Consider the following 21,843-nt stretch of genomic DNA (forward strand, 5'->3'; position numbering starts at 1 on the left):
GGACTCCAGTCCACAACCACATGAAGGTGACCTCAGCCAACAACCTGAACAAGCCTGGGAGCATGTTCTCTCAGAGCATACGGATACGAGCCCCACTGACCACCACTTTGGTTTCTACCTAGTGAGACTAACCAGAGAACCCACTAGAGCCCACTGGACTCCAGACCTTTTAAGCTGTTAAATTTGTGGTAATTTGTTAGTTAGTAAAAGAAAACTAATATACTGAGTATTTTGCAGTTAGCAAGTTAATGGGCCAAAGAACACGAACTCTTGGCACATAGGGGCCATGTGTTTTTTAATGACTCCACAGTGGTAGGAACTAAACATGCTCGATAAACATTTCTAGTTTGTTTGGTTAGCTGGTGAATGAATGCATGAATGAATAAATGAATGAAGATCTTTGGTCAGTCAAGTCATCCAACAAATATTTACAGAAGACCTAATGTGTATCAGGAAACACTCCAGACACTGGCCATAGTACAGTGAGGTCCAAGACCTCAAGGAATTTGTATTCCAGTTTCTTTTTTTTTTTTTTAAAGACTTTATTCATCTATTTGAAAGAGAGAGAGAAAGAGAGGGCATGAGTGGAGGGAGAGGCAGAGGGAGAAGCAGACTCCATGTCAAGCAGGGAGCCCAAAGTGGGGTTCGATGCCAGAACCCCAGTGCATGACCGGAGCCCAAAGCAGATGCATAACCAACGAGTCCCCCAGGCACTCATTTATTCTAGTTTCAAACAAGAATTCAGAGTTCCAGGGCCTAGGATTTCTCCTATTGGAGGGACAGAAGGTCACTGAAGCACCGTGAATGAGATGGTCCCCTGGAGAGGAGACCTTCCAGGCAGGAGTCCAAGGGTCACACACGCAGGGTGGGGAGTCTGGCGGGGTGACAGTGGAGGGCTGAGTGGAGAAATGCTATCATACCATGTATGCTTTTCTCTTACAAATCAAGAAGGATCCCAAATGTTCAAGCAATGTCTTTTAAATATCAAAAAGTAGATGTGAGGGAAACTGAGGATTACGGAGACGACAATGCAATCATTGCCAACACGCAGGTTTAGAGCCGCAATTCTTACTATACTTTCAGTTCAACACATTCTGCTACATAAAGAAAACAAAGACAGTTAAATGTGACTCACCCTCATCTACGGCCCAGGTTATGTGTGTAAATTATTCATTTTCCTGGTGGGCATCATTTGCTAATATAATCATGCAACTTATATGTACTTTTTTTTTTTTTTTAAGATTCATCCATTCATTTGAGAGAGAGAGAGAGGGAGAGAGAGAGAGAGGAAGTGAGAGTGGGGCGGAGGGTGGGGAGGAGCAGAGAGAGAGGAGAAGCAGACTCGATGCCGAAAGGGGAGCCCTGAGATCATGGCCAGAGCTGAAACCAAGAGTTGGACACTCAACCAACTGAGCCAACTGGGCACCTCTCAATTCATATCTATCTTTTAAAACATTTGGATGTCTTATTAATAAAGTCTGAGTTTTTATTATTTTTAAGTGTGCAGTGTATGGCCAAGCCATTCTCTATTTAACTTACCAACCACTTTATAACATAGTAGGCAGAGCCCTGACATTCCAGGAAAAATTTTCAGATTGATAATATATAGGGAAATATTTCTATGAAAAAAATGAGATCAGGCTCTGTAAACTTTAAGCAAAATAATCTGGAGAAAACATCAATGTTCAGGAACCAGGGAAGATTAATATTAAATACATGGCATGTAAGATACATTAGAATTATACCATACTTCTTTCATGAGCTAAAAATAAAGAGGATATCGCACAGAGGGACCTTAAATTACATTTACAAAAGCCAGAATGATAAAATGGGACACTAAGTGAGGAAGGTATTCTTTTCCTAGGTCAAAAAACATCTTGAAACCACTAATGGTTATTGAAATTTCCTTAAAGGAGGCAAAAAGTTAACAAGAATTATTACAACGTCTAGCACTGCACACACTGCAATGGTGTTTACATTTCTCTGAATCTTTGGAGGGTGATGATTCTTTGGAATTTACAAGGTAAAGAGGGAGGTGAGAATAGAAGGAAGGAGGAAGGGAGAGAGGTTGAAAGAGGGAGAGAGAAAGAAAACAGATTAGGGGAAAGGTTCCACTTAGATGGATTGGAAATTGTGTGAAAGTCTTCTTCTTTTGTCACAAAATCTGGGTCTCCCACTGGCATTTAGTTATTGGAACAAGCACTCTGGGCGAATGTGTCCCCAAGGATTCAAATGTTCAAGTCCTAGTCCTCAGTGTGATGGTATCTGGAGGTGAAGCCCTTGAAGGTAATTAGATCCAAGGTCTTAAGGGTGGGGCCCCAAGAGGGGATTAGTGCCCTTCCAAGAAGATGAAGAGACGAGACGGGAGCTCACACTCCTCCTCATGTAAGGATACAGAATGAAGGCAGCATATTGAAAGCCAGCAACAGAGCCCTCACCAAAAGTCTCACCATGCTGGCACCCCGATCTGGAACCCCCAGCCTCCAGAACTGCGAGAAATACATGTTTATTGTTTAGCCCCCCAGTCTATGGTATCCTGCTATAGCAGCCAGAACAGGCCATCAGAGTCAGAAATACCAAACACAAAAGAACTGCTTTGCCCGAATGAAACTACTGTTCCCATCATCCCCGTTGAGAAATTCTGCATCTCAGTCAAAGTGAGTAAACTGCACTTTTATGAACATTCCTTATTCAGGAGCTAAACACTTAAGATGGGAGGGAAGGAGTTGATTAAAATAAGAAAACCAGGTTAACCTTCTGTTCCTATGACCAGTGTAATGTGCACAGGCTATGACCTAGGCCTCTGTCTGTATGGTAATTTAGCATCTTCACTGAATTATCTATCTCTTATTTACAAGGGCAGGTAAAAAATATACTGTAAAACTTTTGCAGAATTTGTTCCTGAATTATTTAATAATAATAAAATAAAAATTCCATGTTCAAAGAATGAAATTAACAGAATATTATAATATTGACTGAATGTTCTTCTAGAAATAAAAAAAATATTCTTTTTGAGAGCATTGTTCATGTTTTTCAAAACTGCCTCTGAATTAGCCATTCCCAAAATAAAAATTCATGTTTATGGGTCAAGGACATTACAAGTAGTAGATTCACACTGCACCATATAACATAAAATAGGACTTTATTTCCTCAAGACAGGGACACTGTAGGTTTGGGCCAGAGAGTAGGGAAATAAATTTCATGGTCCCATCCCCATCCTCCAATAAACAAACGACGGAAGAACAACATAGAAATATTTAACTAGAGTCTAACCTTAGTCACTCTACCACCCATGGAGAGAAGCATACTTATAAAGAAAAGATCACGGTTCACCTTCAAAGCACGATACTTTGATATTTCACACACAATCATTCTTTCTTAAAAGGGGATCACTGTCAAAGGAATCTTTCCAGCTGAGAGTCCGTCCCTTGTAGCTCATAGTAGGTAGAGGCTGTCGCATGTACATTATATTGATGTCAAGAAGAGACTGTCCTCCTAGAGACCCCATTGTGGGTGGCACAATCCTTTGCTCAGCTTTTCCCCTGAATTTTAGCTTTTCACAGCATTTAGTATCAGAGGAACAGAATACGTACATGTACAATGGAGGTGTCACAAGAATGGAAAATAGGCCAAGTTACTGATTAGAGTAAGGTTTGAAAATAAAAAATATATTGTGATAATATGATAATTCCTTTCCTCTCACAGTCTATATACACCTGCTTGGAATAAACATTTCTAAACATAATTAAAACTTATTACCTTACTCAAAACTGTATTCCCTTATAGCTTGAATGCCCACCTTTTTCTTTTTCTCTTCATTCACATTAGTCTTCATAGGTCATCTACGGAAACAGACACAATACTTGCCGTTCCCGGCCTCCTAAGGGTATTGTGAGTACCTCACAAACAATTGCTCTTTTATGCTTTTTTGGATACTGCCATCATTAGCTAGACAATATTTCCCACCCTTACTGGAGATTATCCAATTCTCCTGCTATAAGATCAATGAATCTGTGAATCTCATGCCCTCATCAACAGAAACCTGCCAAAATAGCTATGAATGAATCTGCAAAGACTATAATCTGAGGTCATCAAACATGAATCAGACATCATGTCCATGACATTTCAGTGGGCTTTCTTACCAGTGAAAACACTCATCTCAATCCTGAGACGAAAGATAACTTAGATGTTATTTTTAAAAATATTCTTTGCCTTGTTAATTCTTCCAGGCAGTGACTGTGTCTCCTATTTATTCTCTATAGCTCTCCTGGGCACCTACGTACAACATGTGCTGTGTGTAGTAAACACAGTCATCCTGGTCTAATGGCTCTTAAAATGTTTGTTATTTTTGCTGCTGTTGTTTTATTCATCATTAGTTCCCAGCTGGAGGAGAGGGAAATGGGAATGGAAGAAACACAGGTCATTAGAGGAGCTGAGAGACTGGATGGAAGAAAGTGGAATAAAATCTCAGAGAACAAGCAGGTAAAGGAGAGCAGAGAAGGTGAGAGAGTTCGGTGAGAAGTTCTTATCAAACCTCTAACTGCTCATCCGCATGCTGCCTGCCGTGGGTTATTTTTCATTATCTCCATGTCTTTGCATAAGTAACATTCTTTAATATTGACCGTGAAGCTTCAAGGGGGATTCTGGGCTTCGCTGGTTAGCACACTCCCTTCATACAGCCACAAACCACGTCCCTCCTGATTGACCCTGCCGCAGCCTCCTAACTGGTCTCACTGCTTGTGGACTTCATGCCGCCGTCGGGATGACGGTCCTGTAGCAAAGGTCCCTCAGGTCTGCTCATCACCAGTCATATGAACCTCTTTTGAAAGTCATGGTAGACCCTCAAGATGGGCTTCTCACTTCTTGCAAGCCCTGGTCCTCACCAAGTGTACTTCACTCCTGGCCATAGCCAAAGACCAGCAGTTCATGCCTTTGCACCTTTGGTCTATTATGTTCCCTAAAAATCTGTGGGAGAAAAGGAATATCCCTGAATTCCATTTCTTTCATACTGGCTGCCTGTTAAAACAATTTTTCTTTTAAAACCCAACTCAAATATAACTTCCTCTGGCAAGATTTTTCTGACTCAGTTTCTCTCTAGGTATACTGAATAGCTTTCTCTTTCTCTAGTCTGCAAAATGCATCAACAGATGCACATAGGTCACTGTACAGCCGTGTGCTTATGTGTCTATCTGGCCCATGAACTAGTCAGCTTCTTAATATATGTTCCTAGAATTGTGATTCTCCCAGAACTCAAGAGAGAGGAAGCCACTTAGATGGAATCTGACAAAATTCTGATATCATTATCACTGCTGATCATGATGTATAGAAACATTTAATAAGAAAGATACTCTGCCTCCCAGAAATTATTTTTAGATTTCTAGCTTTCTAATATTGAGCTATAATTTTCAGAATATAGACTATTTTTTGTTCCAAACTCTTTTCTAATAAAATACCTATGCTCTGGCTGAGCTGCTACTCTATTTAATTCTGTGTTTATAAATTAAAATATTAGAATATTAACAGAACTATTTTTTATTTCTTTTCTGGTAATTGTGATATCTCAATTCTTAATAAGAGTATATAACTACTTTTACTTTTTACTGGTAAAGCTGTCATTATAGTGTTTCAGTGCTTTGAGCCTTGCATGAAAATCCATCCCCCAGAGATATTCAAATGTGAGTAACAAGAGACAAAATCCCTCCAGAAATAAATGCAAATACCATAGGAACTGACAGATTTAAAACAAACCACAAAGAACCCCATATTTTCTGTTCTAGTGGCTCATTACTTAATTGAACTCTCGGAATCTTCTCACTGACAATAATGGACCCAAGTGGGAACAATATTCACAAAAACAACAGTTATCAGAAGAAGCAAGCTCGCTACTGTTAATAACCTTAAACCTCACGGATTTATCAGGGAGTGGATGTGTGCTTGGTATTCAGTGAAATTCAATTTTTAGAAATTTGTGGGGACAAGAATCTTTTTATCAAGGAGTATGCCCTCTGTTATGTTTCGATGGATGAAAAATTACACAACTTGCTCTGACCACAGAATTATTAGTATATACTCAAAAGTTTATTCAAGAAGTTCAGTATCTTATTGCTTCAAGTAACAGGATATATAATTTAAAGTGGCAGAAATATTGAGAATCTTATTATCCTCTGAGATAACAAACAGGAGGAGAATTCTAAAGTGGTCTACTCTTTTCTCCACCTTCTTCAACACAATTATGTTTTTCTTCTTAATTACAAGATAGAAAAAGCAGTTTCCTGCATCATATGCAGACTTGACTATGCCACTGAAAAAGAGAAATGGACTTTCCTTCCTTGGGTCTCCTTTTATTAAGAAGTTTTCCCAGAACCCACACTCAGAATACTCATCAGAACTCTCTGCTAAGGATCAGGTCATATGCCTTTGCTTAGCTGCAAGGGAGGCTGGGAAAAAAAACATTCTGACAGCTTCCATCTTTATGAAGGTACATTGGCTCTATCAACAGAGAATAAGAGGTCAGGTGGAAGATGGTTTGAATGTGTCAAGAAATATAAATCTGATAATGTATATGTTGTCCACCAAACTTATAAATATTATCAAGGATGGTGCTCAGGACTAAATATAGACAGTGGTTTATTTTAATGCTGCTGCACTTGTTTTGATTTCATTGACTTCTAGAACCATTTCACGCACAGTAGTAAAGACTGAACATTTTAGATGACTATGAATAGCAATAGGAACTTAGAAAATTTATTTTTTGTTTCAAATAAATTCCTGGAAAAAAAAAGCAAATATATTCCTCTACCATTTATTAAGCGATTGGCTCTCAACTGTAAATCACCCTTCCTCAGTCCACTTTGAATTAGAAGCCACACTTTCCCTTCTGCTGGCTTTCTGTTCGGCTCTGCTATTAGAGGGTGCTAGGGAGAGAGTAGAAGGTTGAAGGAGGATGAAGGGACCCGCTCAGTCCTCCTTGCTTTCTGTGCCTATCTTTCTGCTTGTTATTCCCATGCACCCTAAAGACACATTTTTATTCTGCAGTGCGGATCATTCTAGCAGCAGCTGCTGACTGCAGTTTTTCCAATGCTCACAGAACCAACCAGTGTTCCTCTTCAGCAACACCAGCTCTAACTGGCTAGAACACCATTCTCAAAGGTTGGAGTGCCAACTTCGGGGGCAGTTCCTCTAGCTCAGAGACTGGACACCAGCACTAGCCAGGCAGTGAGCCTTCATCACTCCTTCTTTAAATGTTTAAGCTTTAGGGATGCCTGGGTGGCTGAACAGTTGAGTATCTCCTTCAGCTCAGGGTGTGATCCCCGGGTCCTGGGATCGAGTCCCGCATCAGGCTCCCTGCAGGGAGCCTGCTTCTCCCTCTGCCTATGTCTCCCTCTGCCTGTGTCTCTGCCTCTTTCTGTGTCTCTCATGAATAAATAAAATCCTTTTAAAAAATAAAAAAAAATGTCTAAGCTTTAATCATCTCACATGCTTTGTTCCCCTAGTCTGAGCAGAGGCTGCTTCCTGTAGGTGCTACCTGCATGGACCTTAGTTTAGTACTCCCCCTTTTCCTTTCCAGTTCTTCAAGAATTTACTCATCAATTCTTTATCAATAGATCCTTTAATAGGGTAAATCTGTTCCTTTTTAGGGGAGGCTACAGGTCTTAAAATTTTTTACCAAAAGAAGCCTGTACTACTTCATCTTTTCTTGTCCTTATAATCATGTCCACATCCTGCTCTACTTCAATGTTCAGATGCCAAATTGGTTTCCATAACTTTAAAGAGTTAGATGCTTTTGTGTGCAACTTGTCACCCCCATTATGACAATTTTTTTTAAAAAAATTCTGACCCTAAATCTATTGCTACGGTGGCAGACATATTTAAGTTCTGTAACCATTTCCTTTTATTTTATTAAATTCAATAGATACTCTATGTCTATTGTATGTATAAGTTTCTCCAGGCTCTCAAGTCATGACTTTGAAATTAAGACATACTATCTAAGAGAACTATGGCCAGCAAAAGATGCAAAGTGGCATCAGGAGTGGGGTAAAAAAGGAAGATAGTGATTTTCTAGGGAACAGAGACAGTAGGACATCAGGAGGAACAAAAGAAGGACAAGAGGTGGTGGCAACAGGAAGAGACTTCAGAGGTGATGGAATATTCCCTAGTTATCTTTTCAAGTAAATAAATGGAAAAGGAGGGCTTTAAAAGTTAGGCACTGTGCTTTATGACAGATGAGGACATGATGACCCTTCCAGAATGTCCAGCTTGACGTAAAGCATCTGATTTGGGACAACCTGGAATTCACTTCAGGAAGTCTTCAAGAAGACTTAATGATCTGCCCTCACAGACTAACTGGATGAATTAAAAAACAGAAAAACAAACAAACAAACAAAAAAACAAGAAACAAACAGGAAAACATCTTTCAAATTTACTTTAAAAGCTTTCAAAAATTCTATTTAAAGCTTAAAAAGCAGAAGGAGCTAGATTATAGTCAGACAAATACTGTGAAATATTTGGGGCAAGAATTAGGGTGAAGAGGGGAGGAAGGGAAGGATTGTGCGATTTGTTACCTAAGGGGTATAGTTATCCCCACAACATTATTTCCCAAGAACTTTCCAATCTTTAAGCTTTCTGTTTCTGTGCTTTCAAAAGCCAGCCTAGATATAGTCTTCTAAGTGTGTGATACAGAGGAAATGTGAGATGTATCACTGATTACTTTGAGTTCCCAACTGTCCTATTTTTATAGCTATCTATAGCTATGTAGTTGACAATAAATTATTTCATAAATGTCAGCCACTTCCCTCAAGTTTAAAATTGCTTGCTTTTTACCTGGGGAAACACTTAGGGAAATGACTTTAACTTTTTTTTTCTCTAATTCTTAGTTGTAGCAATTAGAGAAAATTTGATTTTTATAAACCTTCTTTCAAAGAGTGACTTGAATGTGGTAATTTACTTTTATTTTTTTGCTCTTACTTATTTCTACTTTTTATTTTTTTATTGTTTAAGCTTTTCTTTTTAAATTCCCATAGTTAACATACAGTGTAATATCAGTTTCAGGTATATACAGTGTTTTGACACTTCCATACATCACAAGTGCACTCTTAATCTCCTTCACCTATTTCTCCCCTCCCCCCACCACCTCCTCTCTAGTAACCATCAGTTTGTTTTCTAGAGTTAGGAGTCTGTTTCCTGGTTTGCCTCTCTCTTTTTTTCCCCTTTGCCTGGTAACCTACTTACTAAACTGAAACTTTCTAAGTAGGTAGAATAACAATGTATTTTGTTTTAATTTGAGGATTAGCAGTAGACTAATCAACCCATCTTTGCAAATCTGGAATAGAGTTAAAGTCTAGTCCCTCTTTTCTATGTGGGGTACCCCCTATCTGGGGCATCCCTGTTGGGGGCCCTTTTACTCCTTAATTGGTGTATAACTCCAATAGGTGGAAAAGTCTGATGCTGAAAGCATTCATTTCTCATTGATTGAATGAAGACAGAGTTCTCCCAGTTGTTTACCTGAGGTATCACTAAATTGAAGCATGCCCACTGTGACACGCCAAAAGAATCAAGAGCTGACCTAAATGGATGGAGGCACCCAGAAAGAACGTATTGAAGAAGGTGCATTTTGAGCAAAAGGAAAAGAATTAAATGATAGTAAGAGCAGAAAAGAATCTCATGAATGGAAACAAGTTATAAAGAAAGCTTTATTTCAGATGAAATGAGTAGAAAAATGACAGTAAGGATGTTTCACTAAACGTATCAGCATCTAGAAAGACAAACAGAATAGTGACTATTCCTATTTTGATATCTTTTCAGCTATTTATTTGGTAAATATTTACCAAGCACTGACTATTGTCAGTTGACTTCAGTGCTTAGCTGGGGAGGAGACATGTATGTATAGATTTACATCATCTAATATATCTTTACATGAATGTCCTGAGTCTCACGTTGCCTATCCTTTTCCCTCTTTTTTGAACACTGCTATGACTTCCATGCTTCATCTTTTTTTTTTTTTTTTTTTTTTTCCATGCTTCACCTTATTTAGTTTTTTCCACAGCTCTGTTAGGTTGAATACTATGCCTATTTACATGAGAAAACTGAGGATTAGAAGTATTTAGTGATTGGGTCCAAGGCCCAGGCTCACCTATCTAGACTCTGACTGACTCCTAAAATACTCTTAAAAGTAACACTAGCTTCCTGCCTGATTAGGGTAAAGTGATGGTGGGCCAGTGCCAGCACGTTTACTTAACTAGATAATCTATTGCATGTGGTAATGAGGAATGATGTTTTTAAATGGGTATTTAAGAAAGGCATAAAACTGCCATTACTGAACACAGAAGTGACAAGATGAAAGCAGGGACTGCAAAAGAGAATTCTAGACCTATACATTTAAGGACAGGAACTGGAAGCAACTACAAGTTTTGTTTTGTTCGTTTTGTTTAATAAAGGGGCAGTCCCAGCATGGTAGGAAGCAGGGTTACATTCATGGGCAGTAGAAGAAGACCCCACTGACGTTGGAAAGGTGGATGTGAGGAGAGACGGTAAGGGCAGAGCTCCTAAGCTGGTAAGCTCAGGAAACCAGGGATGGTGACCAAAAAATCTAGAATGGAGTGATTATTTTGGGCATGCTTAAGAGGATGAATTTGAAATTCAATATTCATGTGATTAGGAGCTGTGTTGTGTACTGGAGAGTAAAATTCCAGGCCATCCTCTCCAGCTTTTATCCACCCCAAATTCAAACATTTTCTCCCCCACCATAGCAAAAAGACCAACACAGTTTTACAGGAAGGAACAATGTGGAAAGAGTGGGTCTATTGAACTTGGTGTTGATAGCTCAATCGTGGGCTTGGTTAGACGCCAGATCTGCTCTCTCTAGCAGTCCTGTGCACTTTGTGAAGACTGTGTTTTCCCTTTTCCTCAATGATAGATGAGCTAGTTAGACGCCAGAGTCTTTCCGTCTTTCCTTCCTTCTCTCCCTTCTTCCCTCTCTCCTCCTTCCTGTTTTGGTTGGGGGAAAAGTTCATAGGATGTGTGCTTTTGTTACTGTGGCTGGTTCTTCAAGATACTGAATGATGATTTTACTTATATAACTGACTCTAAACAATAGAATATAACTTAACTCGAGGTATATTTTAGAGATTTGTCTCTTTAACCCTGATAAATATTTTCCCTTGGGCTTCATCCTGTTTGTTTAGAGAATAATTTGTTCTGACTTTATATTCAATAAATGAATCACCAAAGTGTTTCAGCACCTATTAGACACCATTAAATCTATGGGAAGGTTTTCATCAGTGGAGTCTGTCTTATCTAGGCAGATTTTTCCTTATTAATTCAATCCAACAAGCTTCTCAAAATTCTATTTTTGTGTAAATATGGGTACACATTTCCATTATTAACTTACAAAACTTTGTTCTCGTTAAAAACATCAACTTGGATTTCTTCCTTAAAAAAATAAAATTGTCAGAATTTTTACTTGAATTTTCTTACTTCTTGTCTTGAAAGAAAAATCAATAGCCCCTATGCTCCCAGATCTATATTTATCACATTCTGCCTCCCTCCACTTCCCTGCTGAATAACAAAAACAATGGAGAAACAAACTCAAGAAATGGAAAGAAAGAGAGGAGAACGACTATAAGCCCCAAAGTCTGATTTGATTTCATAATAATGGGAAATTATGTTAACAGACTGACGGCATCTTACAGGAGGACCACGTCTTTCGGAGTGAGAGTAATCAAGAGAAAATATAAATGTACTCAGCATACTGTCTACCAAGCATTTCGCACTGTTTTGCTATGAATGTAACGGCTGGTCACAGACATGCATGGTGAGGGATGATTCTGCACAAGGACAAGGTTACCAAGAGTCACACTAGTGCTGTCACTTCATACTTACGGCAACTGCCTCCAGGATTTGTTTAACAGCATCTGCAGCATCTCGTTCACTATAATATCCCTTCTCCACAATCCTAAAAAAAGAATCAGGAAATTCTTCTCAGACACATGCATTCGGGGGAATGGATGTGAAAAGAGGTTAAATGAATTAATGTTAAGGAAAATCTACACAACTGCAACAGGTTAGCATGACACAGGGGGGAAATATTTCCATGAACTGATACTCTAGAAACCTTGGGTGTCTTTAGGAAAATGAAAGCATGTATTTTGCCTAGGCTTGAACTCTCCATCCTATCTGAGGACAAAAAAATTATTTTAAAACTCTGTACTGTGAATTGTGTTAAACACATACCAAGTAGACAACATACCACAAATCATCCCACGTAACTGTTACACAGCTTCAATATTTACTAACTCATGGCCAGTGTTTTATCTACCCAATCAATTATTTATTTACCATCCTCTTTTTTTATTTTGAAGCAAATATCAGACATCTCAATTTCCTTCATAAATAAAGAGTTGTCTCTAAAAAATAAAGGACCTTTTATAACTCCTAACTACAATGCCATTATACAGTTTCTTAATATTTTCAAATACACAGAGTTTCAAATTCCCAACTGTCTTGGACATGTTAAAATTCTTAAACTTTTTTTTAAAGATTTTATTTATTTATTTATTTATTTATTTATTTATTTATTTATTTATTTATTTATTTATGTGAGACACAGAGAGAGAGAGGCAGAGACGCAGGCAGAGGGAGAAACAGGCTCCATGCAGGGAGCCCGATGTGGGACTTGATCCCGGGACTCTAGGATCACGCCCTGGGCCGAAGGCAGGCGCTAAACCGCTGAGCCATCTGGGGATCCTGGACATGTTAAAATTTGTTTGAATTTGTATCCAAATAAGGCCCACATGATTTGACTGGTATCTGTGTCTTTTATCCTCCTTTTGCCTATAACTCCTCACCACCTCCTTCTGCCCTCCTTCTTTCTCTCCAACTGACTTTCTATTCCAAATAAATGACTTGTTCTTTACGCCTGGATGTGGACAAGGAATCTTTCTTTTCCTTTAAGAAATCCTTCTTTTAACTTAAGTCTTTTCCATTTTAATTTCAAGAATGTTTTCCTGAATCAGAATGCTTTATTTCTTTTCTTCCATTGCTTCAGTTTTCTTTTTTGGGGTATGCAATTATATGTATTAGGAGTTTTTCTACTTTCAATTTATATTGTTCTTTCTCCTATGACTTTCCTAATTTTAGTATTAAGTAATACTAACTTTAATATTCTGCAGATTATACTTTCATCTATTTTGTGGGCATATCCTCCTATGACACTGATATTTTGTGCTCTTATAATTATTTTGCATTGCAATTAATGGAGACACCTGTCTGTTGCTGCTTACTTGTAAGCAACGGTGGTTTCCTTAACCTTTTTGACAGACTAATGGGTCAGGATATCTTTTCTAGTTTCATGGCTCTTGACAGATTATTTTCATGAAGCATTCAAAATTATGACCTCATATTTTCTGAGATCCCTTCTCCTCTCTCGGGAACTTCATTCCCTTGCCTCTACACGTCTGCTCTGATTACTCGAGTCTCTTCCCAGCAGTTTCTCCAATTTACCCAAGGGGGCTTCAGATATTAGTCTCAGGAGTTCACAGGGCTCTGACTGCATTAGTCTCTTCAGATCTTACTATGGGTACAGCCCTTGCGCTTTTCAGAAATTTGGAGGCAAAAAGCCTTCACAGTTTCAGCTGCTCTTGTATTGGCCCATTCTGCTTCTCACTGATTTGGAGGCTTTGGAGATTTAAGGTTCATCAACGTCCTCTTGCTTCCCATAACATAGATGCTAATACCACGTGGCTCTTGCAATTATCATTAGTTTGTCCTCATTCACTTGTTTTCTAGGCTTCACAAGGAACCTTGTCACCTGGTTTTGTTAGATACTGTCTGTGAGTTTTTGTTTTTTCTGTCCTAGTTTCTCTGTCTATTCTTATAGGGATATTTGGAAAGACAGGAAAACCACATTGTTGCTGTTTCTATCTTCCCAAAAGTTCAAGAAAAAACATTTTTGATAGCACTGAAGATTACCAACTTGCATAAGGTGCTTTCAACTGACAAAAAGTTTATGGTGAAAACAGGTCTGAATAAAAGGTAAATTCAAAATATATAAGACACAAAACTTCAACAATTTTTGTGGTTTTGCACTGAAATTTTTAGACTGTTAATATCTTAAGTAGCACAATTATTTTTCAGAAAGTATCTTCCTTTTTTTTATATGTTGTTGTAAAAAGTTGTAAATTCTTGAAGTAGCTGGTGTTAAAAGCTGGATTTAAAAATCTAGAAAATTTCCAAAATAGGGGATGGATGATGAGGAAAAGCAGAAAAAAAGCAGATATAAAATAAATAATACATAAGAAGATACCTTAAATGACCATAATTATTAAGATTCAAAAAAACCATATTGATGCAAAAATTCCAACTATTTTTTCTATGCAATTATTCAGAACATTGTAAAGAAACACAAACTCATCTTTTCAAAGGATGAAAGGTGGAACATCCTTCCTCACCTTTTTATTTATTGGATACCTGTTAAGTATCATATTTCAAATAAAATGTGAAAGTAGATTACAATATTCAGGAAGTCAATATTAACTGGTTCTTGAAAATCAATTTTCATACAATATTTCCTTACAAGATTACACATTCTTCCAATTTATGATTAAGTTACGATGTCTACTTATTAAAAGTTTAATTGAAGTAATTACTTGTACTATACTTTCTGAACATGTAAAAATTAAGCACGAGAGAAGAGGAAAAGAAGGACGACTGTGTCAGGGTAAGTCGAGAACTTTGGCTACCATTACATCAGCCTCTGCATTTTGTTCTAAATGTGGATTTTGTGGTACGTCCATGAACCAACTCAAATGTAATTAGTGTCTCTTCTGTGTGTGGCACCTGCACTCTCAGCAGCTTGGCTTTCACCAGTCCTGTTAAAGGAGGAGAGTTGTTACAAAGATGGTGGAAAAGAAGAGCTGAGAGTTAACTTTATTCCTACATCCCATTCTTCTCAGAGGAGGATAAAAATCAGCTACCTCCTGGCCTGTGAAAATCAGTGTCGATTTCCCCGATGGCCACTCACCAAGGCTAGAGCTTTCTCACAACCACTTCGTTGTACCTCTCTAGGGGGTACTACTGATGGCTTAGTCTTTGTTGAGCGCTACTCCTTGGGGTTGTCCAGAGCCAACCTGCACAACCACGGACAGCCTCCCTGATGAGAAATCCTCTTTGTCATCTACTCAATACATGAGTTCTTACAAACATCCCTACCTCTTAAAGGGGCAGTGCTTCACACACTAGAATACAAGCAGTGCTTCTCTGTATTTTGATTTATTATCACTTCTCAAGTTTTGGCCTAAATATGATGTTCACGCATTTTCCTTTGGGTACAATTTAGAATTAAGTGCTTATGTTCAGAATGTGGTCTTGTGAGTGAAAATTTAGAGACTAGCTGGATAAAGGAGTGAATTTTCTTGGGATCTGTTTTCAGGTAGGATAGAAGGAAGAACAGTAGGTATAAGAATAATATTTAATGGAAATCTCACTAATTTTCCACAATATAAGTTAAATTAATAAAATATTTCATCTATTAATTAAGGATACATTCTAATAAATATGTCCATTCATTCATTTATTCAATAAATATTATGGAATGACTGTTATAGGCTGGGCATTTAGTAGTGAACCAGACATGGCCTCTGCACTCACGGGATTTCTCTTGGTATAAGCAGACAGAAAACCATCAGCACACTGTGCTACCTGCTGTGACAGAGGTATTAGAAAATGACCTGAGAGCTCACAGAGAGGGCCAGTGATCTATTGTGGAGGCCGCACAGGGTGGGAAAGGGATTCCAGAGGCAGCTGATATCTCAGCTCAGATCTCAAGGGGGTACAGAAGTTTCCAAGTGCAGAAAGGGTGGGATAGGTGTGGAGGAGCAGGGACTGGAGGGGAAGGAGATTTCTCCAAGTAAAAGAACCAACACTACAGTGAGAATTAGGGACTGTGGATGGCGTAGTGATGGCCAATAAATATTTCTGTCTAACGTGAGCCAGGTACTTCCTGAAATCTATAAAGAATACTGTTTGGGTCCTGCCCCAGATAGTACAGAAATTATTAACAAAAACATCATCATAGATGTAATATATATTTTACTAAGGTCTGTAGAGTCAAAAGAGTTATAAGTTCTATTGTCAGAGATGCCCCTAGAGCAGATATGTGGGACAGGAGCACAGAATGCGGGTGCCTTCCCCACCCCATCCCCATGAGCTCTGCTTGCCACAGCACGGCCCTACTATCAGAATTTAACTGCGTCTCTACCAGGCTCCTTCTGCCCAAAGGAATTTTGTTCCCAGTTCATTTGTTCATCAGAGCGTCACAAAGGCAGGTTTCTGGAACTCAGACATTCAACTTTAATTATTTTATCAGCTGAACTACCACTCAGGCCATGCGTGGCTGACTAGAAAGATCAGTTACAGTGAACTTCACAAGTTGCAAATTCAGGTTTATAATCGACAGCTAGGACAGCAAGTGAATACATCAGTAACCAAGCAAAGGAAAATGAAGTCTTGCAATCTTTTTCATTTAGGCATGACTACAGTAGGTATGTTTGGCCAATGCCTTCTGCAGGTCATTGTGAGAAAATTCTTAGCCTTCTCACTAGATTGTTGTTTCGATCACCCACCGGGCCTAGCTCCAAACACTGCTCATAGTAGGCAGTCAATAAATATTTGTAGAATCAATACTAAGTGCCAAGTAAATGAGTGCCAGAGAAATTTCAGATGTTGGATGGTTGAACAACTCCTTTGCCTGGGTTCCTTCTCATAGGAAACAAAGCACTGGACTGGGAAGTGATGCTCACCACAAGCACATTGGCTATCAATCCAGAGGGAGAGCAGCCATACAGATGCTTCCCAAAGCAAAATGCAACAAGTAGAAAGGTTATTGTTGGTCTTAGGAATCATTCATAGTATCTAGATATTATTGTAATAACATGATCTTTTTAAAAACTTATTTTGAATAAAATCAAAGTGATTCAAATTAGCAAAATACAGCATTTGTTTCATAAGGCAACACATAACAATTTCTACATAAAATTTAGCTGGAATTAAAAAAAAGTTGCCATGTATATATAGCCAAGGATTTACAGCTTTATACAAAATATACTAGTGCCTTCAATTTTTAGAAACAATGAAATATTCAATCATTGTATGTGTTTTAGAACTGTAGAAATGGGATAATTTTGGTTGATAGTTTTGGTTTTTATGTTTAAACATATTTACGCTCTATTTCTCCTCAGATTTAGCAAACTAATTTCCTTTTCATGCTCTATAAAATAATAAGAAAGCAGTTCGGATGTTATCAGCATCTTAAGATCGTTTTCAAAGGCCCAGGGCCATGAAGTTTGCAGCTGTGCGGCAAGATTTCTCATCATTCCACTGTGAACTGGGCTAGAAGACTCAGGGCTAAAAACAAAATCTTTCCTAGGATTTTAATCACAACAGGACCCAAAAGGCTACCCTGGGATCTCCATTTGCCAGGGCCCTCCATCAGTAACAGGCCTAGCCGACATCCACAGACCTGGGAAGAAAGTGCACGGGGGACGTGTTCCCAGGCTGTGATTCTCCGACTTCCACAGGCTTTCTTAGGCCCAGAAGGTGTTTTTACTGCCACTGTTTCCTGTGTGGGTGCGCATGCTCCTCTCCCCCACAGTTGGGACTATTTTCCTTCTCATCAGTTTAAAATTGCAGGATAAAAAAGCACAGGCAATGCCTATTTCTCTCCACAGATCTGTTGGAAATATGACTTTTGTGCATTTGTTGCTGTCACCTTAATTGCTGCAAATTGAATTGAGCACATCTCCAGCCGGGCAGTTAGCACCAGCGATGCAGCTGAAGAGCTCTAATCTGATCATGTCCTGAGGCCCTCAGACTTCCTGGCACGCAGATTAGGAGCCCTACTGCTCCCCCCACCAATGACAGCTTTTTCTCTAATGGAGGCGCTATTGGAGGACTGTAGGTTTTTGCAAGAAAGGCACTGGTCTGATGACAATGTGCACTTGAAGGATCAAATGACAGAGGAGTTTCAGGAACCAAGGCTTAAGGGCTGCCAGCACACGACATGCTGGTGTACGTATAAAGTGAATTCTGCTGTGCCCTGTGTCAATCCACCCCTCCTTTATAAGCTTCATTCACTGCCCTTTCTCATTTCATTCCCCTCTACCCTTTAGCTGCTAATTTTTGATATCTCACGTAAAATTCAGCTCAAAGATTCTATTCTACCCTGAAGCCATTTCTGCCTTAGAAGATACCCTGATTTTGTGCCCAAAGTACTGTTTATGTCCCAATGATAGCACATGTTATTCCCACATGAAGACCTACAGCCAAATCTGTGGCCAACCTCTCAGAAATATAAAGTATCTTATGATATATGTCTTTTGTGTACTGCCTCTTATTTTTATTTCCTTTTTAGTTCCTTGTCCTCATATCTTGTGATATTGTGGTTGCCCCTGCAAGCCCTAACACATCTTTGGGAAATGATGGTGGTATTAAAAAGCAATATTAGGGGCCGTATCACATTTTTCCTTTCCTGTTCTAGACTAGGAACTTCTTGAGGGTCACAGCAATGTGCTATGGTTAATGTGATGGTGAGAAGGAAATAAAGGTGGGTGGTGAAGCCAGAAGAGTCGGGTGAGGCCAAAGTGAGTTGTTTTGTTTGTCATGTTTAAGAGAACTAAGTTTTGGGGAGTAGACTTTTGGGCTGACCTGATCAGATAATCAGTGCTTTAAACAGAGATGGATGGCAGACAGGGAAACTAATGCCAGTTAGGAGTCTGTTGCAATGGAAAAGTGAATGTGAAGACTCAAAAGGGCATAAGCAGTGGGAAAGGGGAGAGAGAATGGTCTGAAGGCTGCTCAGAGAAAGTGTCACGGGAAAGGGGCTGGGAAGTGAGAGGAAGAGGGAGAGTTCAGTGCGGACCAGCTCAGATAAGCTAAATCAGCTCAGGGAGTTAGGAGGACGAAGCAGGACTGAGGGAGGGCCTGAGGAGACACTGATCTAGAAGTGCCCATGGGATGTACAGGTGGAAATGTCTAGCAGACTGTTTAAAATAAAGTTTTCATCTCCGCTGAGACAGCAGCCAGCAGCCTGGCTGAAGCCACAGGAGAGTGTCCAACTTACCCACAGGGAATGTGGGAAGAACTTTAGGGAAGGGCGACACTTAAAGGATGGAAAGAGGAAGCGGAACTCAGGAAAGAGATCAAGGAGGATAAAACTGTAAAGGCCGAATAAAATCCAAGGGAAAAGAGGTGATGTCATGCCACATGAAGGACATGGAGAGGGTTAGCCAGCAGTGTGAAATACCATGGACCAGACGCTAAAAACGTCCAACCTCCAGCCTCAGGAGACCCTCAGAGTTCCTCAAAAATCGTTACTCTTGCCTAGTTTGTTTTCACATTCCCACTTAACAAACCTCACTACTTCTTCCCTCAAGTGGTCCATTGTCTCCCAGCCATTGTTAGTCGATAAATTTCTGTTCTACAACAATACTGTTAAAATAGAGCTTAACAAGTCTGAACTACTTAAACCTCTTACAGGCTCCCCTCCCCAACACTCTCCCAGCCCTAAGCAATCACAGCTTTGCTGTTTCTATAGATTTGACCCTTCTAGAAATTCCATATAAAAGGAGACATAGTCCCTCTGTCAGGTAATTACTAGGCTAAATGCACAGTCCCCAAATATAACCACTACTTCTCTTGCTTATTGACCACTTGTAGTTTTTAAAAGAGTATTTTCAGTTTGGAAAACTCATCTAGCAGGGCTAGACCAGAAGACAGACTGGCTGCCTGATTTGGGAACATCATTTATCTTTCCTCATTCTCAGCTGCCATCTCTGTAAAAGTGGGGGCAATGGTTTTTCATCTTCTTTACCCCAAAGCGTTGCTATAAAAGAGGAAAATACACTAGTGTCTGGGAAAGGACTTTTAAAACCCCATATATTGATTTTTTTGTTCTCAGCAACAGTGGGGTAGACAAGCTTCCAGGCAAGAACAATGAAAACAAGCTAAATAAACTATTATTTAAAAATATATTTGAAGACATCAGAGAGTTTACCAAGGAAGTAAAGGCTTCAGGAGCCAAGAAAAACCCAGCAAAGCAAACCTAACATCTGATGCCTCTGTTTTCCCTTTAAAGGCTTTGACTGAGGCATTTATTGACTCGACATCAGTGGCTAACAGGCTGAGAAGATGAACAAAGCTTCTGGCCATCTCACAGAATGGAGAGAACAGAAGTTGGCATTTAGGGTCTGTCAAGAAAGGAGGCCCTGGAACAATCTCCTGACTTAAATTGGAACCCTTAAAGAGCAAAACCCTATGAGTAAGAGTTGACAAGAAATAGATCTGCCTTCATGAAGCCCAGCTTTGAATCAACCCAATATCTTATTGGACTAAAGTGATCTGCTCCTTACCTTAACTGCCTGCAAAAGAAAATACACTTTTTTGGAAGGTTACATATTTAAAGCCTCATATTCCAATATGTTTTATACATAATGTTTGGCATTTGAACAAGCATAATCAGGCAAGCAAAAACCCAAGTAGAAAATGAAAAAAAAAACAACCACAATTTAAACATTCATAATATATTCTGATATTGGAGTAAGACAAAAATCAGGAAAAAAATACCTCTTCAAAAATTTAATTGGAAGAGTGTAACGATACTGCTAAATTAGCTGCTTTAAAATATAATTGTTAGGAAATACAAACGATTTTAAAAACATATTATGAGCAGCTATATGCCAATAAAATTAGGCAATCTAGAAGAAATGGACGTATTTCTGGAAAACCACAAACTACCAAAACTGGAACAGGAAGAAATAGAAAACCTGAACAGGCCGATAACCAGGGAGGAAATTGAAGCAGTCATCAAAAACCTCCCAAGACACAAAAGTCCAGGGCCAGATGGCTTCCCAGGGGAATTCTAGCAAACGTTTAAAGAAGAAACCATACCTATTCTACTAAAGCTGTTTGGAAAGATAGAAAGGGACGGAGTACTTCCAACTTCGTTCTATGAGGCCAGCATCACCTTAATTCCAAAACCAAAGACCCCACCAAAAAGGAAAATTATAGACCAATATCCCTGATGAATATGGATGCAAAAATTCTCAACAAGATACTAGCCAATAGGAGCCAACAATACATTAAGAAGACTATTCACCATGACCAAGTGGGATTTATCCCCAGGATGCAAGGCTGGTTCAACACTTGTAAAGCGATCAGTGTGATTGATCATATCAGCAAGAGAAAAAACAAGAACCAAATGATCCTCTCAATAGATGCAGAGAAAGCATTTGACAAAATACAGCATCCATTCCCGATCAAAACTCTTCAGAGTGTAGGGATAGAGGGAAAATTCCTCGCATCTTAAAAGCCATCTACAAAAAGCCCACAGCAAATATCATTCTCAATGGGGAAGCACTGGGAGCCTTTCCCCTAAGATCAGGAACAAGACAGGGATGCCCACTCCCACCACTGCTATTCAACATAGTCCTAGAAGTCCCGGCCTCAGCAATCAGACAACAAAAAGACATTAAAGGCATTCAAATTGGCAAAGAAGAAGTCAAACTCTCCCTCTCCGCAGAGGACATGATACTCTACATGGAAAACCCAAAAGACTCCACCACAAGATTGCTAGAACTCATACAGCAATTCGGTAGCGTGGCAGGATACAAAATCAATGCCCAGAAATCAGTGGCATTTCTATACACTAACAATGAGACTGAAGAAAGAGAAATTAAGGAGTCATTCCCATTGACAATTGCATCCAAAAGCATAAGATACCTAGGAATAAACCTAACCAAAGAGGTAAAGAATCTATACCCTAAAAACTATAGAACACTTCTGAAAGAAATTGAG

At 39.1% G+C, this 21,843-nt stretch overlaps 1 protein-coding gene across 6 annotated transcripts in view; it reads right to left on the reverse strand.

The window, feature by feature from the left end:
- CAMK4 (calcium/calmodulin dependent protein kinase IV) overlaps nucleotides 1-21,843 on the reverse strand; it is a 279,198-nt gene that overhangs the window by 49,084 nt on the left and 208,271 nt on the right. For all 6 annotated transcript variants that reach the window (XR_007409514.1, XR_007409513.1, XM_035714404.2 and 3 more), the window contains one exon: nucleotides 11,878-11,950. Coding sequence is in view for 4 of the 6 variants with exons in the window: in XM_035714404.2 (XP_035570297.1) it covers nucleotides 11,878-11,950 (73 nt within the window). In the remaining 2 variants the exon portion in view is untranslated. The remainder of the gene's footprint in view (nucleotides 1-11,877; nucleotides 11,951-21,843) is intronic.

The sequence above is a fragment of the Canis lupus genome, chromosome 3 (genome assembly GCF_003254725.2).
Source record: "Canis lupus dingo isolate Sandy chromosome 3, ASM325472v2, whole genome shotgun sequence".
In the NCBI taxonomy this organism is placed as follows: domain Eukaryota; kingdom Metazoa; phylum Chordata; class Mammalia; order Carnivora; family Canidae; genus Canis; species Canis lupus.